The 25,916-nt window shown below is 40.6% G+C and overlaps 1 protein-coding gene across 2 annotated transcripts; it reads left to right on the forward strand.

Moving 5' to 3' along the window:
- The first annotated feature begins 293 nt into the window (after positions 1-293).
- On the forward strand, positions 294-25,509 carry chga (chromogranin A). Of its 2 annotated transcripts, XM_008111674.3 has the most exons (9): positions 294-551; positions 1,932-1,978; positions 12,902-12,995; positions 13,328-13,396; positions 14,807-14,905; positions 17,230-17,790; positions 18,252-18,703; positions 20,219-20,284; positions 24,853-25,509. In XM_008111674.3, exons 1-9 carry the CDS (start codon positions 506-508, stop codon positions 24,934-24,936), a joined length of 1,518 nt encoding a protein of 505 aa, XP_008109881.1. In that variant the 5' UTR covers positions 294-505; the 3' UTR covers positions 24,937-25,509. The 2 variants fall into 2 exon arrangements, with proteins under 2 accessions (XP_008109881.1, XP_003214390.1); XM_003214342.3 differs by lacking the exon at positions 20,219-20,284 and having other exon boundaries at positions 295-551.
- Positions 25,510-25,916: the final 407 nt, after the last annotated feature.

The following is a 25,916-nucleotide window of genomic DNA, read 5'->3' on the forward strand; positions in this document are numbered from 1 at the left end:
ATGGGGGTTGGACGGGATGGCCCTTGGGGTCTTTTCCGACAGCGTGATTCTATGACACCTTGGCACTTCCCCGGCCTCGGGCGCAACGTGTGAAACTCGTGTCCGTGGAGCAGAGGAGCCCTGTCCTGACGTGGGGGCGCCTCGAGGCTTGGCAAGGCGCGGAGAGCAGGAAGGAGCGCCATCCCCACGCATTGGGCGATCTCTTCCTGGGATGGGAAGAAGCGGGAGAGACTGGCTTCCTCTTGACGCCGCTTCCGGAGGGGCGGGAGGAGGAGGAGGAGGAGGGGAGGGAGGGAGGGAGAAATATATATAAGCCAGGCTGCCTTGCTGCAGTGCCCCGTCGGGGATCAGCACCAGCCCAAGGCATTAAAGGAAAGGGAAGCGGAGCTGGGGACGGATTAATCCTCTCTCCCGCCCAGGCTGGTTCCCTTCCTCCAAAGACCAGCCCCCGGCAATATTCCTCGCCCGCCTCCCTTCGCCCTCCAAGCTCTTTTCTTCCAGCAACATGACTCTGGGGGCATTTTTGGCTGCCCTCCTGCTTGCGGTGCAAGGTAAGAAGGGAGGAGAGAGGGAAAGAAAGAAAGAGGGAGGGCGACTCCGCTTTCGGTTTCTCCCGCAAATCCCCGCTGCTGCCCAGGTCCGCATTGACTCTCCTTTTCAGCACCAAGGACAGCGGCGCCTCCAGCTTCCGCGGAGTTGCAGCCATGGCTGGTCCAAGCTGGTCCAGAGGGAACCAAGTCTGGTTTATTGCACTGAAAGATGGGATGGGTTGGGATTTGAACCCATCTCAGTCCTGAGGAGTCTTGGCTGGACTGGTATGCCCCGGTCTAACAGCATAGCCCTTGATAGCCAAGGTCATTTTATCCTAGCTTTACCAACTTTTGAAGAAATGCCTACTGTAAGCACAAGATTCTGCTCTGCTGTTTTTTTAGTTTCTCAATCCAAATGCCTGTTTGTTTCTTTTTCCCATCCATACCTGCCCACCTAATCGCACTCATGGCAATCTGACTGAAATCCATACAAAGTGCAGGGAATCAATTCCCCGCTGGGTTACTCAAAGCCGAAGGGAAAAAGATCCCCCAAAATCCATGAACTGGGGAGAAATTATTCCATGACCTACTTCTGAGTGATCGATTGTGGACCTTATAAATATACTACCTTTCACTTTAGATTATTGTTTTAGTAAGTGTACACAGAATATATACAATCCACCTTTGTTCAGTGAACAAATTTATGATGAGAATTTCACAACAGCCAGGCTTTGAAGTTGCAAAGCTATTCAATGTGAATCAAGGTGGCCAATTGCAACATTCACACTTGCCTCAGGCAAATAAGGGATCTTTTTCCCACCCTGGACTTTCCACAGATATATAAACCCCACTTGCCTAGTTTTCAACAAACCTCACAACCTCTGAGGATGCCTAAAATAGATGTAGGTGAAACGTCAGGAGAGAATGCTTCTGAATATGTGGAATATGTTCATTGCGCCTGACTAGTAGCTATTCCTTGAGTATGTTTTAATGTATTATATGTTTTGTGGTTGAATTTTATTGTGTATTGCTGGGCTTAGTCCCCGTGTGAGCCGTCCCGAGTCCCTTCGAGGAGATGGGGCAAGATATAAGAATAAAGTATTATTATTATTATTATTATTATTATTATTATTATTATTATTATTATTAAACATGACCATACTGCCCAGAAATCTCACAGCAACCCAGTGATTCCGACCATGAAAGCATTCAACAACACATTTCACAAATGGTTTTTGTAGTTTTTTTATACCACCCTTCTTTATGCCAGTACCCACATATCCCACACCCTTAGATCCAGTTTGCAAAGGCTAGGTCTAACATTGGCTGAATTTCAATAGAGAGATGGGAAATCTCAGAAAATATGAAATAACGTTCATGGTTGTCTTCTTTCTCTTGCAGTAATTTCACTTCCAGTAACAAATCCAGCAACTCAAGATGATGCCAAGGTGAGTTGTGGACGCAAAATAGTTTAAAATGTATATGGTTGTTCATCTGAGCAAACATGTTCAATCTTGCTTATTTATTTTTTTTAAAAGCCTTGATATAGTAATTGGTGTACTGGAACACTTTGCAAAGTGCATATGGAATTTATAAAAGTTTCTTAACTAATGATAATAAATGCAATAAATTTAAAATTTAAAATATATGTATCATGTTAATTCTTGCAACTAGGAGAAATGACTGGTTGCAAATCAGAAATGACTGACTGCCAGTTTTATCTGAAAACATTGCTGCGTTTTATGAATTTTAAAAAAATATTATATGTCATTTTATGCATGGTTGCAGTTGTGTATTTATGTTGTGATAGCCTTTATATTTATGTATTGTCTATTTTATGTTTAGCACTGGTAGTGCTTCTGTGAGCCACACCGAGTCCCTTTGGGAAGATGGTGGCGGGTTGTAAATAATGTTTATTGTTATCAACATCATCATTATATCTGGGACAAACCCAAGTTTGTTGCTGTGTGGTGTGTAAACAATCATTTTGAAAAAGACTTTCTTGTCATTAAAAAAACTTATTTGTGTGACCAGTTTACACAATGAGGACCTTGGTGTGACTTCAGTTTTCAATAGTAACTGACTGTAGACACTCCTCTTGAGCTTTTGAGGGTTGGTGAATTAGACTTCCAATTATATCCCATATAAGCCCATTGTGAGCTAAACTTAACCCCCTGCTGTTAAAGGGCTTAAGTGTTACTGGTAACACACTTCAATATTGTCCCTAGCACTAATGCTCTAGTAAAGCAGCATCAAAACACACACAGAGAGAAAACACAGTACAAATATATTATAACCCCATTAGCTTCGAAGATAAATAACATAGATAATGCACGTGTAGTTAGTTATAAGACAGATATTCTAAATTATCGTTTCAAGTGGAACTGGTGAGAATTTTTACTTCTATTCATTTGTTTTAATCAGAATTTGCATAAATCTCCAATATTCTTCATATTGAATTTGAAATATTCTTTTTTCAAAAATGGAAAAAACCAAAACTGACAGATTTGTCTGTGTGTTCTATCACTTGGAATACTTTGGTTTGAGTCCTTGTTCATGCAGCAATGAAGGCCCAGTGTTAAGGTTATCAATGCATTTAGTTTTCATTAGAAATTGTTCATCTATGATGGTTAGATGGCAAGCAAATGCAATGCCATTATCTCTGTACCAGAAACAGCTGTACCAGTTGAACTTGAATGAAATATTCCATTTTACTTCAGTTTTTATTTTCTTAACATTTACACTTTTTCTTGCTTAAAAAGGAAATAATATGTTATTTAAAAGTTTCAGATGCAGGGGTAAGCAACAGTAACATGTGTCTCCATCCCTAATTTGAAAGGATGGCTACACAAAAATAGACATTCTCAGAATTTATTTTTCTCCTGTCTACTTCCTTTTGACCTTTTGTTTCTATTTGTTTGGAAAATATATGTTAAATTAAACAAACATATTACATTACTGAGCTTACTTTACCCCTAGAACATTTTGAGCTACTTTCTATAGTGCACCTGCCTTCTGTTTGTATCCCATTGTGATGCGGCTTGTATAAACTGATCTCAAGGGAAGCAGATCATGGGTGGAGTCGATGCTGCTTTCATCCTCTTTGCAGATAGGGTCACCTGCATGTGAATATTGTGTTGTGTGTATATAAGCCCCAGAGAATAAAATAAATGCACCTGAAAAAACAGAGGATGAAAATACTGTTTTCCATTCAGTTGTACATCATGTACAACTGTCTTGCTCACAGAGTTTGTTTCTTTTGCACAGCCTGAAAACACACCCAGTTTCACACATTGTGGATTATCATTGTTCTAAGTGCAAGACTGATTTTCAGTAGTTTGCAATCTGTGGATTCACAGATGTTGGATTATAATCTTCAGAATCCTTTATCTTTGGCTGTAGTTTGTTTGATTCCTACAACATTTGGAAACCACTTTTGTTTTCTTTAGGATGATCATAGCAACTTGTAGCTGGTGATGCATCTGTGAGCATGTGTGTGTGTGTTCACACTGGAAATGTGTACTCTAGCCTTCCTTAATATTTGCTTAATGTGCTGTATGTTCATATGTGTTATACTTAAGCAGAGGCTAGGTGGCCATCTGTCAGTAGTGCTTTGATTGTGTGTTTCTGCATGGCATGGGGTTGGACTGGATGACCCTTGGGGGTCTCTTCCAACTCTATGATTCTGTGATTCTAACAGCTTTCATCTGCCAATTTACCAAAACAGGTTTTCTTAATAAGTGCTACTAGAACTGAACTTCTAGGTTTCCCACCTCAGTCTCCATTTTTCATCGAAATCTGCCTCAAAAGACATTTTGCTATGGTTGGAAACGGCTTTTGCTGGCATCTCTTCTAGATTAATTATCATTAATCTCTCTTCCCGAATCACCATTACTCCCACCTCTGGTGCTATAAAAAAACCCACGCAGATCCCTTTTTTTTTTTTTTTTTTTTTTTTTTTTTTTGCCAAACTGCAACCCGGAAGATGATTTTGTTTGGCACTTCCAGCATCATCAGTTCTGGAGCCTTCCAAAGGCCCTGGCTGTAAATTCACGCTTATTTAGCTTTCTCTCCTCTGGCTCAGATCATAGTAACTATGCAGACTTTTGCCTTCAGCAGGGGCACAGCAGCATTTAGCAAGAGTATATAACAGTATATAACTTCCTCAGCAGTGGTCTTTTGAGTGAGCACTAATATGCCCACAAGTTCATTCTTTCCATCACAACTGCTCTCATCAATTTGAACTTGCAGTTATGGAAATCCATGTTACAGGCTCTCTTCCTTGACATCTAATGGTGTCATCTGTATCACAGTATTCACAGTTGCTTGTTAATAGCTTGAAATAGGGTTGGGCATTGTAAATCCAAAAGAGTAATGGTGACAACTCAGATAATAGTTTCAAGCAGTAGTAAGGAATTTGCAACCTTCCAGATGATATTGGACTATGTCTCCCATCTTTCCTGGCCATAGGCTATTATTTAGGGCTAACAGGAACTGGAATCCAGCTGCTTCTGGTGCACCACACTATTCATATCCCTGGTCAAAGGCAGGAGTTTTTAAACTTTTTCCACTCTTGACCTCTTTCCATCCGAGAAATTTTTACATGATCCCAGGTATATCTATATATATAAAAGAGTGATGGCATCAGGGCAGCGGACAAAACAACAAAACTACAGGCTCCCCAACCTCGAAATTTGACAACACAACCCATCATTCACGGCTCTAGGTTGATACAACAAAAAGAAAAGAAAAATAAAGTCCTAATTACAGGGAGAGGAATAACAGTTTTTATCCAATTGCTGCCAGTTTCAAGGCTAATCTCCGCCCACTTGGTCTCCTAGAAACCTGCTCAGCCCAGGGGACAGGCACAGTTAGGCCTCACTTAGGCCTCTTCCACAGATTTTAACTGGATTATATGGCAGTGTAGACTCAAGGCCCTTCCACACAACTATATAACCCATTTAGAATCTTGTATTATCTGCTTTGAACTGGATTATCTTGACTCCACACTGCCATATAATCCACTTCAGTGTGCATACTAAACATATAGACAACCATACAACAGACTTTCAATACCACCACTACCTCAACAATTTCTCACCAACACCACCAGACAACGCCACAGCAACGCGTGGCCGGGCACAGCTAGTAGATATATAAAATAAGTTTAAAAATCAAACATTTACTGATAATAAACCAGCATTTTTGATGCTCACTAAACAGACTGATTTTCTATTTTGTGAAGTACAGCTGAAGCATTTTCTGCGGAGTCCATTGTAAACAATGCATGTTGTTGTTAACAGATTTGTGTAGCTGGATGACATTCAGAAAATTTTTACTGTTGCCAAACATTTTGTGATCCCAGTATTGAGCTAAGGGGGCACCATTTGGGGTAAGGACTCATTGTTTATGAATCAGTGGTCTATGGGACAAGGATGGTGCAACAAATTATATGGTCTTTAGATGCTGTGCTGCAATGTCCAGCAGCTCTAGCTAACATAAAGCCAATGGGTTGGGTTACAAGGAGTTTCACTCCGACAGTGCCTGGAGGATAGCATAGTTCCCATCCCTAGAATATAATATTCTTTAAGTTGCTGAAGGTAAAGGAGCCTAGGCCTCAAACAAATATTATGTGGATGGCCCTATGACAACTATTGCTTACAGTCAGAATTATGCCTCATGCTAGTTAGCTATGCTGATGTCAATGGTACAAGAATTTCTGTATTGGACTGAAGGGGCATTTGTAAATAACACCCGGCTTCATGGAAGGGAATATAATAAATAACTATTCATCCCAAGAATCTGAATTCCTTTGACTTAAATGGGAATTGTATTGATCTCTTGCTTGAGGAAAATGGGGCAGCAAATTTTTGAGAGTAATTCTCATTGAACATCATGGGGTCTTCTGAACTGTCCAGGAAAACATGTAAAGCACTTTATACAGTCAACTTACTATATAGCAGAGATAATAGGCTTTCAAACAGAGGCTGAATGGGCATCTGTCGGGGGTGCTTTGATTGTGCTTTCCCTTCATGGCAGGGGGTTGGACTAGATGGCCCATGTGGTCTCTTCCAACTCTATGATTCTATGATTCTATGCTAAGCTCAAGTAGGGTAAAAGCACAGAATCAACAAAATATACACAAATAGTGATGGGTTGTTGTGTGTCTTTAGGTTTTGGATTTACGGTGACCCTAAGGTGAACCTATCATGGGGTTTTCCTTGCAAGATTTGTTCAAAAGGAGTAAGCATTGATTTCCTCTGATGCTGAGAAGTGTGAGGTGTCCTAAGTCACCCAATGAGTTTCAGTGGCCAAATGGGATTTGAACACCAATCTCCTGGATTCATATTCCATCACTCAAACCACTAGCCCACACTGTTTCTATGATAGTTTCTCACTCAGTAACTAAAGAAGGGAGATTCTAAAATTGAGTCAAGGGCATTGTGTGGTGTTTTATGTATTTTAAATTGGCTTTGATGGTTTTAATGATTTCTTTTTAGATACTTTCAGGTTTAATTTTATTTTAATGTTTATAGTCTTTAGGTTTAAAATGGTTTAAGTTATATGATGTTCACTGCTTTGAGTCTCTTTTAGAAAAAAGGGTATTATTATTATTATTATTATTATTACTATTCAGTGGCTCAATTCTACCTGGGACTAGCAACTGGATTTAAGTCTCTGGGAGTTATAGTCCTGCAAAATAAATTTTTCCAAGCTCACCTCTGTATGAATTAGATCGCCTTTCACAGAGCTTGTATGGAATAGCTCCCTTCCCTATGCAAAGCACCAAACAGTAAATAACAGAGCTAAGCTTGGCCCCCTACCCAGCCACAGTATCTCTTGCTGACTTTGATCACCCAGCAATGCTGACGATGCAAGAAGATCAGTGCAGCGGGTTCTGAATTCAGTCTCCTTCTGTTATGAAGCCTCCCAGCACCTCCACATTGATTTTTCACTAGGTAGACCCACTATACCTTCACATTTCTGCATATTGTGAAGCAACTTGATGCTGATGCTGCTTTGGGCAGCAGATTTCGAGAGTAAAGGACCATTAGTCTTATTCCAACTCTAAGCTCTGCATATTTTTTTAAAGGAAAAAGGCCAGAAAAAGATGCAAACACGTGCTATTTTTTCTGTGAAAAACAGTTCAAAAATATGCCCAGTTAATAATCAGCACATCTTGTATAAAACCTGTCTTGGCTTGATTGCTGTTGGATACACTTTGAGAGCCTTGATTTCTTGTCGGTCTGAGTTGTTTGAAGCTTTAATCTTACCTGTTTTGAGGTTACAGACTCATCACTGATCAGTCTTGAGATATTTCAAAATCAAAAGTATGCCATGGCAGATTCTGGTTTCCATATCAATGGGATAGTAAACCCTCCCTGAGTTTTCGTCTAAAGGTCCTATGCCTGTTATCAAACCCACTTTCAAAACATATTCTGGATCTTTGGCAGATCCCTTAAAGCTCTGATTAAAACACTGAGTCAATTTACTGGCTAAAGAGGGAAATATAAACAGCTTTGTCTGAGATTTCTGACCTCTTTGATTGCACAATGTGAGCTTTCCAGCTTCTCTGCATTCCTGAAATTAATCTGGGATTTTGTAAACCATATCAAACATCTCTACAGCCCACCTTAACAGAGGTGGGTGACAAGGATCCCAGAACAGGGAGGATTTATCCCCCCACCCAAATAGAAACCCGAGCTCTTCTGAAATGATCAAGTGAAATTAGGCCACCAAGACTGAGCTGAGTCTCCTCGGGCATTATCAGTTGGAAGAACACTAAATAATCAAGCACTAAGAAATATTAAGACGGATATTGCCTTTGAGCCCCCCACCCACTTACTTGGGAGTAAGCTATACTGGACATATGTAGGATGTGTCCACATACACATCCTGCTCATAAGAATTTTTTATTTAAGAGTGTTTGAAAGACCCTGGTAGATTCTGTGAGCTAGTTCTCCCATGCTTTATGAGCTTCTGGAAATTCCTCTCTTCCCATCTGTGGGATTTCTTTAGTTGTGGTTTCCCAAATGTGGACTAAATTATCCAGCAAGGCTCTGTTTGGATGTCATTTAGACAACTGTTTTTCTGTTTTCTAATGCTTTTCTGTTTTCTAATGCTTTTCTGTTTTCTAATGCCTTCAGTGCTTAACACAGCTTGGTCACCGATTCTTTTATTGCTTATGCATTTAATGATGAGTGCTGCAAGTTGTTTTAGTTATTACACAATGTAATGCTATGCTTCCCCGAGGCACCATCTCAGAAGCCATAGAATGTACTGGAGTGGATATCTCTCTCTGAGCCATTGCAAGGCATCTGTGAACCTTAGTTTTCCAAGACTCTGATATTAGAGAGGCCCAAGGACATGCCTCCTGTTCTGCTAGCATTCCTTAGATATTAGAGCTCTCCAAGACTTTTCTTTAAGACGGGCCTAAAAGCACTAGATCTCATCTGATCTTCACTAACAGAGGCAGCCTTGGTTAGTACTTGGATGGGAGACTGTCGATGAATACCAGATATTATGTGCTATTCTTCAGAAGAAGGAACTGGCAAAACACTTCTGAGTATTCCTTGCTTAAGAAAATCCTATGAAAGTCATGACGTCACCACAAGTTGACATGTGACTTGAAGACATATTCACACATTTATATTTTACAACTCACTTGGGTACCTGGTGTTTCCCAGGTTGTTTGAAAAAGTCATTTTTTAATTTTAAAAAATACATAAAGTTGTGGGTGAACTACAATGCACATCTTGCTGGATTAACTCCCTGAAACTCCATCAGTAGTTAGTTTGTCAAGTTGGGCAAGTTTGCTCTAGATGCATCATTGGTGGGGTTCAGTGTGCTCTCTGGCTGCAGAATGAACTATAGGTCCAACCATGGTGGGTCAGTCCCCTTAATTTCCCTGCAGTAGGTTCAGTTGGTCATGGGGGTTCTGTGTGCCAAGTTTGGTCCAGATCCATAATTAGTGATGGCCACAGTGTCTCTGGATGTCAGTGAACTACAACTCCCAGAAATGACAGTCAGTTCCCCCAAACCCTGCCAGTATATTCAGTTAGTCACGGTGGTTCTGTGTGCCAAGTTTGATCCAGGTCCATCGTCAGTGGGGTTCACAGTTTCTCTGGTTGTAGGTGAACTATAACTCCCAGAAATTGAGGTCTATCTCTCCCAAACTCCTCTAGTATTCAAATTTGGGCGTATCAGGCATGTGTGCATTATCATTTGAGTTCACGGTGCTCTCTGGAAGGTGAACTACAACTCCCCCAAATCAAGGTGAATTTCCCCCAAAGACCTCCAGTATTTTTTGTTGGTCATGGGCGTTCTGTGTGCCAAGTTAGGTCCAGGTTTATCTTTAGTGGAGTTCAGAGTGTTCTTTGATTGCAGGTGAACTTTAAATCCTAATACCTACAACTTCCAAATGTCAAGGGCAATCCCCCCCCCCCCCCCAAACCCACCAGTATTCAGATTTGGGCATATCGGGTATATGTGCCAAGTTTGGTCCAGATCCATTGTTCTTTGGGTTCACAGTGCTCTCTGAATGTGAGCTGCAACTCCTATAAATTGTCAATTCCCCCCAAACCTCTTGAGTATTTTCCGTTGGTCATGCGGGGTTCTGTGTGCCAAATGTGGTCCAGGTCTATTGCTGGTGAGGGTCACAGTGCTCTGTCTTTATGTAGAGTGAACTACAACTTCCATCATGTTGAGTCAGTCCCCCAAACCCTTCCAGTATGTTCAGTTGCTGATCAATTCTGCTTTGTTTGCTGTGCACCATAGAAAAGAGTAGGAAAGGGTTGTGGGAGAGGCAGTGGGCGGGATCATTCAAATTCGACATCAGTTGAGAGACTAAGAAACACTGGGATGTCTGTGGTGGAGGAAACACGTAAAATCTAGGATGAAATTGTCCCTGTATGAAAGCCTTCACTTGGGTGGTGGGCAGTATGGTGTTTGTGGAGGACACTGGCAGGGGTTGTACATATTCATGGTGCTCTCTATAACCTGCGATGTCATTGGAGGGAGGGCCATTGGTGTCTCCTGCACATTTATGGAAATGGGAGCCTGTCTGTGTAAATGGACACTCCAGCCACATAAACACATACAGTACATATTTTCACTTTTATTATCATGTGTAGAGATAGATGTTTTACTATTTATATGTTACCAATGGCATTTTACAAATAAGCTGGCCTTATATATGTATATGCAACCCAAACATCCTTGAGACACTGACTTTTTCACATAGACACATATAATAGAATATTCTACCATACTCCAATCACAATTTTTCAAAAGAGAAAGATGGTAAAAGAGGAGCGAATGAATCACTGGCAGGAAATAACAATGAGAAGCGAACCTTGAGCTTTAAGACTTCTCATTTTGCCTACCAAGCACACAGAGAAGTATAATGGTTTCTTTCCATTTGTTTGTCATTCCATTCTTTAATCTGAAATGTCAATATGGTAAAAGTAATTTTCTACAGAGATGAGAAGGATTTGCCACTTACGAACTGCAAACATTTGGAGAGGGCTTGAGAAGGAACCTGACTGGCAACTGAGAATCAATCCCCAACTCATTGTGATTGAAAGAGCAGCTGGAATAATCTGGTGTCACTTTGGAGTGGTAGATGATAGATTTGAACTTAGAAAGCCTTCCTGTTTGTTTGTTTTTAAGTCTTTCACTTACAGAGAAAAATAATGTTTTATAATAAGTCAAAATGTCTTCTGTGCCCCACTCTGACCCATTTTACTTGCTTCCTTGATATGGGAGCGAGCATGAATTATTGCCTCCTCCGCAAATATGATTAAAATGGAACAAGCAGTTCGGCATAGACTGCAAACGCAGGTCTTAAATATTTCAGAACACATTGCGGGGTTCTTAATCCTTCATGCTTATGATTGATAAATTGGGACATGAAGCCATGGTTTTTAGTGTTGGTTTGGAAATGGTGTCGCTTTACAAGGTCGGCGGTTCGAATCGGCAGATGGGGTGAGCTCCTGTTGTTAGCCCCAGCTTCTGCCAACCTAGCAGTTAAAAAACATGCAAATGTGAGTAGATCAATAGGTACCACTTTGGTGGGAAGGTAACAGCGCTCCATGCAGTCATGCTGGCCACATGACGTAGGAGGTGTCTACGGACAACGCCGGCTCTTTGGCTTAGAAATGGAGATGAGCATTACCCCCAGAGTCGGTCACGATTAGACTTAATGTCAAGGGGAAACCTTTACCTTTACTAATTCAATCATAATTAACCCCTACTACTGCTATTTGTTGTTGGTGCTGCAATCTTTTAATTTATGCCAATAGTAACCTACATCACCAGAAAGTTTCCCCATAGAAATAAAAAGCGAATGAAAGACAAGCCAAATTATCCACACAATACAGAATATGATGGCAACTCTTTGTTGTTGAACCTATGCTAAAAACATTGGGTTCCACCACTTTAGTGCAATAGCATCCGTATTCTTGCAGAGTGACTACCACACAATTTCTGAAATGTTTAATGTTACAATTGCAAAATATATTAAATTTATAAATGTATTTATATTTTATTAACACATTTGCTAGGGATAGGGACACAGGACCCTTGGGAAAGTGAAAAACCATGAATTTTTTTAAAAATACTATTTTTTACTCGACAGAACAGAACATCACCCTGATAATTTTCCTGCAAATATGGAAGGCGGTCTGCATGTCGTTTTAACCTTAAAGTGGTTTTTATTCCTTTCTGTCTTAGGCAGGCAGGCAAGACTTCAATTTTCAGCAAAAGACATATTAAATGCAATACTGAAAGAAAGCAGATTACAAGCAAATGACCTGTGCCATGAACATCTTTGTTCTCTTTCTGCTTGGCACAATTTATGCTGATCATTTACTAAGCATCTAAATTATTTAAAAAGACCTCAGATAAAGAACACAGAGGAATATATTATACTTCACTGAGTACAGTTGGCATTTCATCCTCTTTTCTGTCTCCAAGGTTTAATGGTGGGTTAATGGATCCCATGTTCAAATGGTGAGTTTGATGGTGGATCCCATGTTTAAAAACCCCATTCAGCAATGCAACTCTCCAGGTTCCTTGAGCTAACTACAATCTCTCAGCTTCCCCTACCCATTGAGGAGATAAAATGAGGGATGTGGGAGGAAGAGGAAGCATGTGTTCTCTCCCCAATTCCTTACAGCAGTGGTTCTTAGCCTATGGGTCCCCAGATGTTTTTGTCTACAATTCCCAGAAATCCCAGCCAGTTTACCATCTGTTAGGATTTCTGGGAGTTGAAGGCCAAAACATCTGAGGACCTACAGGTTGAGAACCACTGCCTTACAGAAAACATTGAATGGAAATAAATGCATGCACATATGTTCGTGTTTTTCTAGGTGATGAAATGCATTGCTGAAGTCATTTCGGATACGGTGTCAAAACCAAATCCACTCCCAATCAGCCAGGAATGCCTAGACATTCTTCAAGGCGGTACGATACGTTGTCTTTCTCTACACCTTTTTGTTGGCATGGAAGAAAGTGTTAGCTCTAATTTGCATGACTTGGTTTCGGTACAATGCTTTAAAATCTAATCATAACTACTGATAAAACGAAGGCTAAGTAAAACATTCAAGCCTAATGAAGACACTAATATGTCATGCTAAATTAAATTGCTTTTGCTGGTTTCAAGTGGCCTCTAGTAATGAACAGAATTGTTTAAAAGTCAGCTTTGTGAACGGCTAATGAAACCACAATTTGAAAAACATCTCAGACTAACTCATTATGCCAGTGTATTGTTCATATGACAGATCCTTTTCTTACAGATGAAAGAATCCGCTCTATTCTTCGTCACCAAAACTTGCTAAGGGAACTTCAAGACATTGCAAGTCAAGGTATTGCTCTGCTGGAATCATTGTGTTTGTGTGTATGACTGAGATATTTTTTCATTTGTTAAAAAGCCTTGATTTTAGTTAACAAGAATGTTTTCTGTGTACTCGACTGCGTTAGGGACCTATGGTTAAAGAATGCAGTAGAAATATGCATTACAGGTTAAGCATCCATTATCTGGAGTTCCTAAATCCAAAATATTCCAAAATCCAAAATAGCCCACAGCGATAGCTGAGAAGGCACTTTTGCTTTCTGATGTTTCATGCACAAAATTATTTTTAAAATTGCATAAAATGACACTATGGTGGCACAGTGGGTTAAACCGCTAAGTTGCAGAACTTGCTGACCGGAAGGTTGGCAGTTTGAATCTGCAGAATGGGGTGAGCTCCCATCGTTAGCCCCAGCTTCTACCAACCTAGCAGTGTGAAAATATGCAAATGTGAGTAGATCAATAGGTACCGCTTTGGTGGGAAGGTAATGGTGCTTCATGCAGTCATGCTGGCCACATGACCTAGGAGGCATCTGCGAACAATGCCGACTCTTCGGCTTAGAAATTGAGATGAACACCACTCCCCAGAGTCGGACTCAACTAGACTCAATGTCAAGGGGAAACCTTTACCTTTACTTATTGCATAAAATTACCTTTAGGCTAAGGTTCATATGAAACATACATGAATGTTATGTTTAGGCATGGGTTCCATTTCCAAAATATTGTGCAAATACGTATATGCAAATCAGGAACATTTCCAAAATCCTAAACACTTCTGATCCCAAGTCCATTCCCTGAATGACAGGGAGTTAGACTAAATGGCCCATGTGGTCTCTAGTCTATTATTCTATGATCGGATAACTGATATTTATCTGCATCTTCATTGAAACAGCAACAGCAACAACAACAGCTTTCTAGTCCGAATGTGCCTAGACATAAAACTAAAAGATTGTGATTAGAAATTACAAGTAGTTGATTGTGCCTTACCCAATCCCTTGATCTTTTCCAAATGACAAATAAATTCAGCGCCACTTAAAACGCAGACTAAATTATGCAAACCAAAAGCTGAGTTTTGCATAATTTATTCAGGTCATTGCCAAATTTAGTTTAATGTAGCTTAGGTTTGAAATGTGAGGGTTGGCATTGAATTTAGCTTGCCTGTTTGCTTTTGTACAGAACATACAGTGTTTTAATTTACACCAGCCTTTAAAAAACATCACTTGTTCCTGGTAGGGTAAGGATTTAAGCTCAGAGGTGACTATGCGGATCCCCATGTGACACCATGAATAACTATGGGTTACTATGACCTGTATAGGAAAAGAAAAGTCTTAGTGGGATGGGTGGTGGGCGAGTGGGGACTATATTGTATCAGAAAGAGCTCTCAAATGTTTATTCCCACCCCCGGTAATTTCTACCTTTGTAACAGGAGCTGACGAAAGGACAGAACTGGAGAAGAAAAGCCATGGATTTGAAGATGAGCTTTCTGAAGTCCTTGAAACCCAAAGCGATGGTAACACAGAAAGAGGTTGGTGTCATGATCACCCTCACAAAATCCGGGCAGAACAACATGAAGGTGGATGGGATTTCAAATGGCCTTGGCACACACACCTGCTCCACAGTGGAAGTCGTTTTCTGCAGTGAAGGGAACATGAGAGCACACGATTGCTCTTCCACTGGTTAGAAGTCAGCTTTTAAAGAAGCAAATAGAAATACTCTCCATCCCTTTCACAGGCTCGACCCCAAGATATTTTGGTGCCTGATGTACAATAGTAAAGGTGCCACCTGCCCTCTCAAAGTCAATATGCATAGTCTTTAAAAGTGGCCAAATTATTTTGGCCTAAAAAGCAGAAAATCCCACAAGCAACTCTCCCCATCCCTAGAAGTAAAATATAATGCATAGGCTTGGTAGATTGAAAACTGGTGAGGACTCCTGTACCTTTAATTGTTGTATGGAAGAGGGAATCCCAGCAATTGTCAGACCCTTTCCACACAGCTGTATAAAATCCACATTGAATTGGATTATATGGCAGTGTGGACTCAGATAATCCAGTTCAAATCAGATATTGTGGATTATTATGGTGCTGGCTGATTAGCAGCCAGCTGCAATAAATCACTATGACCAAGAAGTCATGAGTTCAAGACCAGCCCGTGGCGGAGTGAGCACCCAACCATTAAAATAAAAATAGCCCTGCTTGTTGTTGACCTAAGCAACCTGAAAGATAGTTGCATCTATCAAGTAGGAAATTTAGGTACCACTTATAGGTGTGGAGGCTAATTTAATTAATTTACCACACCATAAAAATCGTCCAGCTGCCGTTTGGAATGAGGAAGTCGGCGTCACAGTGGATGATGAAGCAGCTGCTCCCTCTGTGACTGGAATCGAGCATACCCTCAGGAAGCTGGACGCTGGAGAAGGTTAAATTGCCTCTGTGTCTGTCTCTGTCTCTATGTTCATATGGCATTGAATGTTTGCCTTGTATGTGTACATTGTGATCTGCCCTGAGTCCCCTTTGGGGTGAGAAGGGCGGAATATAAATACTGTAAATAAATAAATTGGCCTTAATATTCTGGGTTATACGGCTGTGTGGAAGGGCCCAAAGGTAAGAAGTAATACCTGCTGAAGCACCTATAAAACTATGAAGGTTACAAGAGCCCTATCTAGTTTTTACACTAGTCATGAAAATTGAGTAACCATTTATTGCTTTTTCATGGCGCTCCAAAGCAGTTGCCTGAGAAATTTGCACTACTCTGTCTAAGGATAAAGCTAATGCTGTACCTTGCTAGCTTTGCCAATCTATGGAAATAAAGGCTGGAACCGACAACTGCAGGAATGAATGCATAATGTACAGTTACTCATTCATAACTGAGTCAAATCCATGATCCTATCATATTCAATAGTGTAAGAAATACATAGAGGTGGTAAAATTTTAAGATATTCAGGAGAGGCTCCTTCTCTCTGTCCCATTATCTTGGATTGTTAACCTTAAGGTTGCCGGTTCGAATCTGTGAGATGGGGTGAGCTGCCGTCTGTCAGCCCTAGCTTACGGGGACATGAGAGAAGCCTCCCAGCAGGATGGTAACACATCCAGGCATCCCCTGGCCAACGTCTCTGTAGACAGCCAATTCTCTCACACCAGAAGCAACTTGCAGTATGTTCTTAAGTCGCTTCTGACACAATAAAAAACCCTTATCCACCAACAAGTAAAACATTCATATTCTGTGAGGTTTTTAGAAGTTGATTATGATGGATTTTTAATGGTGTGCTGTCCTGTTTTCTTGGTTTGTTCAGGAAACCCACCACATATACTGGATTAAGGGCACAAGACCCTTTTGACAAAAGTCAAAACCATAAATATGTATATAATATTTTAATGAATCTAAATAATTTAAACTTCACAAATTGTTTAACTTTTATTTATTTTTATTTCATACCATTTATTGATTTCATATAGTTTTTAATCTCTATTATTTTAACTAGTAGCAAACTTGAGTCCGATTACTAAGGAAAAGGCAGGATGTAAATGAACAAAATATTGAAAAACAAGCTATTCCAAATTTAGGGACATCCATCTTCCATGAGTTAAATAATAGGATACCAACGTGCCTGGTCTTTGTAATAGATTTGAAATGGAGATGTTTAAGGATTAATTTATATAGTGCTACCAAATGTACATAGAGCTTTACAGTAAAATAATTAAAACCAATGGGTCCTGCCAAAGGTGTCCAGTCCAAAGTAAATGTGCATATATATAAAGATTTGGTTTGGTAAAGATTGGAGGTTATTCTTCATGCAGCAAACTCCTTCAAAAATAACCACTTTCTTCTTGTTTTTATTTTTCTGATTTTCAGAGCTGTCTCCTAGTGAGGATCCTATTGCCTCCTTGGCTGAGCTGGAAGAGGCAGAGAAAAGTCAGCAGAACAATGAAAGGGACATTTCAAAAGAGGAGAGGAACAGTTTGGAGGAGAGGGAGACTAGGGCCCGAGACGTTGAGACTGAAGATGACAAGGAGAACCCCACAGGATTTGAGAGCAATGAGGTTGGTGAGGCTGAAGAATTGTCCTGGGATGATGCGGCTGTAGACAATCACATCCATGATGATGCCCGAGATGATGAGCCTCCTGAGCAGGGAGGCCAAGAGGAGGAGGAGGATGAGGAGGAGGAAGATGGCCTAGGAACAGATGAATTTGAGGAGAAGGAGCATGCTTCCAGACAAAGCCAAGAGGAGAGCAAAGAAGAGAGAGAAGACAGTATCAGAGATCAGGCAGAAGAGGAGGAAGAAGAGGAGGACCAGGAGGAGGATGAAGATGAAAGGGATGCTGATGAAGAAGTGGAGGAAGAGAAGGAAAGAAACACCTCTGAAGAAGAACATCCAACCAGTTTTGAGGATATAGAGGATCAAAGAGAGGATGGTATGTCTACCCCCTTCCCTTGTTTTTCTGTGGCCTGTATTCACCTAATACCTATTTCACTCTCACCTTAGTAGCCAGATGATACATTGATTTTAAGCATTATTGACTAAATATCATTTGGTTTTAGAATCAATTGGAAATATTCCTTTTCTCATACATATCTGCAATTTATTCCTGAGCATACATTTGATACGAGATTTCCAAAAGACTAAACAGATGGAGGAGTTATGAATCTGGCCTACTGTTTCCATGAATCTGGCCTGTTACTATAGCACTCTCTGTCCCCTTTCCTCACTATAATTTGCTTGGTATAGAAATACCTGAGATGGTGATGGGAGGTTGCTGTAATGGCTACATTTTTAGACCAAAACTCCAAACGTATTGAAGGTGAATAAGACTGGGTTTTAGTTAACCAAATGCAAACAAGTAACCCAAAAATATATTGACCCTTTCCCCCCCAGATTACCAAGAAGCCAAGGGATTTGCAGAGGATGAAAAAGTTGCAGAAGAAAAAGAGAGATACCACCACGTGAGAGGAGGAAGGCATCACTCTCTTGATGATGCAAGGCAGGACAAAGATGCCTCCAATTCTAGGGATATTGAAAGTGAGGAAGTGGAAGAGGACTCTAGAGATTTAGAAGATGCCAAGAGATGGAATAAGATGGATGAACTTGCCAAGCAACTGACTACTACAAAGCGTACAGAAGAAACTGAAAGCAATGAAGAAGACCCAGATAGGTCCATGAAACTAGCCCTTAGGTCCCAGAAATATGATGTCCGTAATTCAGAAGACAATGAAAGGAGGCCACAGAAGCATCATTCGAAAGAGGAGAGCAGTGAAGGGGGCTTTCCACTTGTTGCCATGCCTGAAGAAAAGAAGGACGAAGAAGGAAGTGCTAACCCAAAAACAGAGGTAAGGGTTGGTTCATGTACATTTACATATGGGCAGCTGAGACAGTGACACCTTTGCTTTCAGTGGGCACAAACTTTGTTACTTGAACAAAATTATTATTGAAGAAAACTACCCTCAGGCCATGTGTATAAGGTGTATATGAAGCATGATGATGATGATGTTGATACTTTATTTTTATACCCTGCCTCCACCTCCCCGAAAGGAGTTGGGGCAGCTTATATGGGGCCAAGCCCAGATACAAATAGCAAACCAAATAAAAACATCAAAAATACAGACACAGATATTAAAATTCAACTCTCTAAGCATAACAAAGGTATAAAATGATAATCATACTAAAACATGGATTTGGCACCCAAGTAGAGGGGGTAAAAATGAACTGGGCAAAGTGCCTCGAGTGAGTATTATAACACAAGGTAGTAGATTCAGTGCAACCATGAATGAGAGAGCAACTTGGGATGGGGTGGACCCTGTGACTGTCAACAAACTTATTGGGCTAGATAAAGTGCAATTGATAAGGAAATGGCTGCAGATACAAGGTCTATCATGGGGATGGGAAATTCATTCTCCGAAAGCATGAATTTCATGTTTGGAATTGGCTTCCAAGATGTCTCATCATATATATGCAAATATTCCAAAATATTCAACCAGACCCTGAAGCTGTGAAGGTAGAGACAGGATGACAGTTGTATTGTACAGTATAAAAGGCCCTGAGAAATTGACATCCAAAAAAGGGCATTGGGAGAGACTGGGGGCATATTTTCCATATTCAAGCAGTGTTCTTTTAGCATTTTTAAGGCATTTTCCATCACTCAAATTGGTTGGACATTTCCAAGATAGTCTGGGAATTTTGGGAGAGGTCCAAAGAACCTGGGGGCATGAAAATGGGTTGGAAACAACACATGTTTTGTGATCCACACTTTTTCCACCTATGCTATATCTGTTATGGAGCCTCTATGGATCTGTTTCAATGTCCCATATCCTCAAACATTTCACAAAAGAAAACTGGGATTGTGGCAAAGCAACATCAGTGTGTTATAAAGTCAGTGAAAGCTATTAATGACAGAGAAGATTTTAGGCGAGTATGAAACAGTTTTCTTTTGTCTGATTGGTCTGGGAAGGGCAAGTCTTTCTTACCTACTGTTCTTTCCCTTTGCATGAGTAAATTAAGTGCAAAATATTTTAGTGCTTTCAGCTCAGTTCTCAATAATTGGAGTAATCAGTGGAACAAAGGGAGAAAGTAGGAAGAGAGAAAAACTGACATATTTTAAAAGTAGCTGAAAATCAAAACTGTCCATGTCAAATCAAGTCTGTTGTAGGGCATAAAATCCCAGAGCTGTCCCTTCTCCTTTTGATCCAGTATCTTTAATCTTCAGTTACCAATGATGAGAAGTCTACTTAACTTGCTTCAAAGTACATAAAATAGTTACTTCTATTCCCAGAACAGCAGTAATTCTTCCTTTTTGCTCAGGACCGAGCATGTGCCCTTTTAGCACACTATTATCCCTGTCTTTTCAGGGAATTGCCAAGGCCCTGACAAGACACCAGGGAGGGAGCCAGCACAACGTGACAACGGTCGCTCAGGTACCAGTTTCAACACAAAAGCTCTCGTCAACATCATCTCAGAAAAGATAAAAAGAGAGGAAAGGAAAGAGTGTGTCTCCGTGGTTTATAAGTATATTGCCATGCCAATAACTGTGCTGTTAGGATGGGAAAGAAACACGGTTGGGAAAGGACTGTTCTAGCACACAGAGAAGAACATGCAGGAAGAATACACCATACTTAATGAACAGGCCTAGTGAATGCAAGTTGAGTATTCCTTATCCAGAATTCAGAAATCCAAAATACTCCAAAATCCAAAATTGTCTACATGGGGGGGGGGGGGGGGGGGAGATAATGAAAACTGTGCTTCATGCACAAAATTACTGGCAACATTGTGCATACAATTACCTTCAAGCTATGTGTACCAGGTGTATATGAAACATTAATGATTTCATGTTTAGATTTGGGTCCCATATCCAAGATCTCATTATATAAATGCAAGCATCCCAAAATCTGAAAAATTGAACATTTCTGGTCCCAAGAATTTTGTATGAGTGATACTCAAACTGTACCAACTGCTGCTGGTAACATTATACGGATATGCATTGCTGACCCAAGGCATTCTTGCTGTGTGACCACAAACATATATGTGCATAGTCTCATGTACCAAAAACTGTTGAATTCAAGACCTATTAGCAGTGGGTCAGTGCCATCCACACCTCAAGAGAACAGAGAAATTTAGGAAGTGCAGGAACAGCTGTATGACCCACTGCAATTCCCTTCAACTCCTTGCTATTGCCTCTCGGCATCAACTGCTCCAGGCATATCTTACTCTTCCCAAAGGTAGGACAGTCCTTGATTTTCAGCTTATGGTAGTCTGTCCTGTTGTACACAGCTGAGACAGCATTTCTCAATTGATGAACCCCCCTTGGCAAAGCTTAGATGAGTTCCACCTGGAATCCCACATCCACCAGGCCAATTGAATGGTTGAAATGGTCCTCTGAGAAAATACATTTTGAAAACTTTGCTTCTTTGACATACTATCTTGTGGAATGAATTTGGCAACAGAGATAGTGGTGCAAACTGTCTATGACTGTGAAGTATGCTAGCTTTCCATCCTTTTATATTGCAAGATCTGTCTTGAGAATGGGAGAGGAGAGAAGTGGCCTTGGAAGAGAACGTGTAATAATTGCTCATATCTAGGGCTGCCAGGACCATCCCAGATTCCAGGCCCAAACCTGAGACCTAGAGATGAAGTCTAGTGATGTCATTAAGTATTATGCATTAAACAACAACCACAGAAGATTGTAGCTTTTCATGTAAAACATATCTTCCTGTTTATAAATCATGACAGACATCATGTCTAAAGTGGCAGCTCCCAGACCACTGATATAGGGAGATAGGATAAGGACCAATATTTTACTTACTTATAGCCAGAGGGTGGATGCATAGCTGAGCAGATGGTGAGGTCTGGCACTACAAGAAGGACGCTAACCAAGTAAATACATAGTGTCTGTAAATTGCAGCAATAAATGGATTGAGCCTTGCAAATTTGTAAGAAGCTGCTGATTTCCTAGCTGAACTGGAAATTTGTACACAGACCTCTTGCCCATAAACTGAGCACATCAAAACTGGAGGATTTGCACCCTTGCATCCTGACTGGAGATAGCCCATGAAGATGAACCAGGGCTGAACCGGGAGAAGTGACAACCCTATTCCTTTCCCAGGGATGAATCTGAAGTAGAAGAAAGGCTGTGACTCAGCAACAAAGTAACTTTCAAATTCAAAACGTGATTTGTAGGGCTGGGGAAATAAACCTTGATAGAGCTGGAGAGCTGCTACCTGTCCATATAGCTTTGCTTTCCACAAATGTGATGCTATCCAATCTGGTAAATAAAGCAGTTTCCATGGAGGGGGGAGGAATCTTTATCCTCCAGATGTTGGGGAATTACGCTTCCCATTATGGCTTACCATTGGCCATCCCAGCTAGGGCTAATTGGGGATATCTAGACTCTAGAGCACTGGTGGTGAACCTATAGCACGAATGCCAGAAGGGGCACACAGCACCCTCTTTCTTGGCATGCGTATTGTCGCCCATTCCCCATTCGCTCATCATCCATTTCCCAACTCACTCCCCCATTTGCCCTCTTGCCAGCCCCCCATTTGCTCACCCGATCGCTCTCCCACTTGCTCACCCACTTGTCTGGCATGTGTGCCATAGGTTTGTCACCAGTGCTCTTAAGTCTAGATTTTCCCAGTTAGCACCCCATTCACTCTCCCCACCCCTCCAGGCTCGCCCCCCAAACCCCCCCCCCCCAGTTTGGGCATTTGGTCTCTAAAAGGTTCACTATCATTGCTCTAGAGGGTTACAGGAAACTCAGCTTTGCTCGAGGTAATACAGCAGTCTGATATCTTTTTTGCTGCTGCTGGTCACATGAAAAGTAGCTTGTTTTAGATGAGTTACACTGTACATGTGCCTGGGTATACCCCATCATACACACACACACACACACACACACACACACACACACACACACAAACACACTCTCATCTTGGCATTGGGACAGAAACCGGGCATCTTGCTCCAGAAGTGGATTTCCTGTGATCCTGCAAAATCCTCTTTAAGTCACGAACATATTGCTGCCTACACTGAAGCCTGCAGCTGTGCTTTGTGGTTTCATTACATTGAAAGGCTGATAACTTCTGGCTCCAAACAAATATTATGAAGGAAACCTGGACAAAGAAGCTAGAAGGGAAAAATTATTTCCTGGAATGGCATCAAGCCCATAGAAATTGTCTGATGTTCAAACAGCCCTTGGTCAAAACAGGTTGTAACAAGTGTACATGATTTGGTGATTTATTTCAAAAAAGGAATAGCTACAATGCCTTGGGGACTAGAAAAAATATTGGGACACTCTGAGAGACTAAGGCTCTAATTTCAATCAGTCATGAAAATTCTTAGGAAAGTCACATTCCCTTATCTGTGAATAAATCTTGCCCAGAACACTCTATGATACCCTTGTCAGAGCCATATATAATATTTTCTTTCAGTGATTTACATGTGTGTATGTGCTTATAGAGTTGCGTCTCCACATTTGTGGTTTTGACATTTCTGGATTTGATTATTCATGGATTTGATTAAATATGTTCTCTGTAGGAATCTCTAGGCTAGAAATAATTGTTTAGTGTTACATTCCTTACCGAGAGAATGTTACTGAAAATGGAGGAGAAAAAGATTAATGACCTTTCTCAATATTCCAACGATGAGCATGTTCAATTTTCATCAGCAAATGGACAAATGTCTTCTGAACAATGGCTTCCAGTGTAGCGTATTTCTAACAGCTTGACAGAATAGATCAAATGTGAGAACAGTACAGCCTTCCAAATATCGTTGAACTCCAATTCCCATTATTCCTTACCACTACTGCTTAGAGCTGCTGGGATTTGCAGTTTATTGAGACTTGGAGGTCACCAATCTTGATTTTTTTCATATCAGTGCAGGATGGCTATGACCACTTTCCTTGGTTAAAAGAGATCACTCATAGTCACCCATTCAGTTACAGGTTAGTTTTTTCTGTTAACCTGACCAGCCTGACTCTTTAATTATTGCAAAATGAGAAGGCAGCAAGAAGAACTGATGATAAATACCAGATTGGAAAATGCTTCCAGTATGGTGTTGAAGTATACAAGTCAGAATATTAGTTCTATATCAGCATTTAAATTTACATTCAGAAAGGCCATTACTGCCATTAGACAGAATGAGAAAACTGCTTTAGGTGCTCCGTATCAGAATAATGGATCCTCAGTTGTTTCATCCAAGCTCCTTGGGTTTTCCTTGTCTCCCAAATCGGCTCCATCCCAAAACCATACCTGACATAAGACTCAATCTAATCACGTTGTGGCTTGCTTTCATGTTCCCTTTATTAGCTATTGATTGTGCCTTGTAACTATGATTTGGGCATACATTTTCTGTTCAGAAAAAGGGGGTGGCATTGTAATTTTTGCATTTATCTTCTTTTTCTTAAAGCCAGGATAGCTTTCTAGGAAATCTAAACATGGGAAGCAAAGAAACCTTTGCAAATCTTTCTGGAAAGAGAGTTTGAGAACCCTTAGGGTGACCACTGAAACAGGTCATGTGTCTTTCTCTGTGCCCTGATTCAACTCCCCAAAAGGTAAAACTGGACTTTTGTAGAATCACATGTGTACTGTCCTGATTTGGTGGACAGTCCCAATTAATCTCCTATTGTCCCACTTTTTCAGCTGCTTTTAAATCTCCCAGTTGTTTTCTGCTCTTCCCACGTTACCCCTTTATCCTCAGCTTACTTCCATTGGTGCAGATTTGAGTTCAAAGTGCAAAACTACTTTGCATTCAGTTAACCCATAATTTGGCTGGGAGGAGGAGTGGATGAGCATAATCTTGTCCTTCCCAATAGACTCAGTCAAAAGCAAACTGCTGTAACCATTCCTAACTTGTGTGTTCTTCCTCATTACTAACTTTTCCCATCTTGACAGCACTATGGCGTTCCTTGATCTCATGTTTTCATCTGTAAACATGTTGGTGGGCAATGATAAGCAGCACTGGATGATCTGTGTCTCCTTTCTACTTCCAGGACCAAGAGCTGGAAAGTCTGGCAGCAATAGAAGCAGAATTGGAGAAAGTTGCCCACAAGTTACATGCCCTGAGAAGAGGTTGATGGTTTAACAACACATGATGTGAGCAAAAAGCCAGAAGTTTTAAGTCACCATTTTAAACACTGCAATTTAATTTGATTTAATTTTTGAAAGGAGAATGTAATAATGAAGCAGGCGTGTTTCTACCTAGAAAGCCAGTATCAGTAGGAAAAAATAATGGCCACCTCCCTCTGTGTGTACGTTTGTGGAGTAGTACTGCTCTCCATCATCACTTGCTTGTTCTTTGCTTTTATGTTTGATTTATGGGCTATTGGTTTTCTCTTGTAATTTGGAATTACAGTATCCACGAGCAGTGCAATTTATTCATGACTTTTCTGTTGAAAAAAGGGACTGCTTTCTCATTCCTCCCCATGTTTTCCTTTGTTTTGTTTCATTCTGTATTTTTTAAAAGAAATCTATGACAGCTTTCTAGAATGTTTTACTTCTAATACCACTATGTTTCCTGGATATACATCTAAAAAAAAACTTGCAATAATTTGTTAATCTTTTGATTAAAAAGATGCGAAACTCTGACTGTAATATATTCTATATAAAATTCAGGACAAAAAAATAAACATGCGACTTTGGGCTCCTTCCTTTGCCTCTCTTGGTTGAAGTCTAATGAACCTTTAAAGAGCACAATCCTGGATATGGATGGGTTGGGTTCAAATCCTGATTCGTCATGAATATTCAGTGAATGACCTTCGCTTAGTATCATACTCTGAAAAAGAGGTGGCCAACCTGGATCCAACCTCATGTGGTCCTAGACTTTCCATGTATCCACCTTTGTTTATGTCGTACCTTTCTCCTAGACCAAAACTCAAAGCAGCTCACAAAAGACAAAACATTTCAACAAAAAGACCTACAATGGGCTTTAATATGTGCTGGGGCTTGGGTCTAGGCCTTAAGGATACCAAAATCCATGTCCCTTATATAAAATGGCAAAATCAAGGTTCGCTTTTTGGATTATGATTGTATTTTTAAAATATTTTCAAGATATGGA

Source organism: Anolis carolinensis, chromosome 1 (genome assembly GCF_035594765.1).
Source record: "Anolis carolinensis isolate JA03-04 chromosome 1, rAnoCar3.1.pri, whole genome shotgun sequence".
Taxonomy (NCBI): Eukaryota; Metazoa; Chordata; class Lepidosauria; order Squamata; family Dactyloidae; genus Anolis; species Anolis carolinensis.

Coding starts and splice junctions, on each gene's coding strand:
- chga (XM_008111674.3), top strand. CDS start 506: ATGACTCTGGGGGCATTTTTGGCTGCCCTCCTGCTTGCGGTGCAAG. Junction 1,979..12,901: donor CAACTCAAGATGATGCCAAG/GTGAGTTGTGGA, acceptor GTGTTTTTCTAG/GTGATGAAATGCATTGCTGA. Junction 12,996..13,327: donor CCTAGACATTCTTCAAGGCG/GTACGATACGTT, acceptor CTTTTCTTACAG/ATGAAAGAATCCGCTCTATT.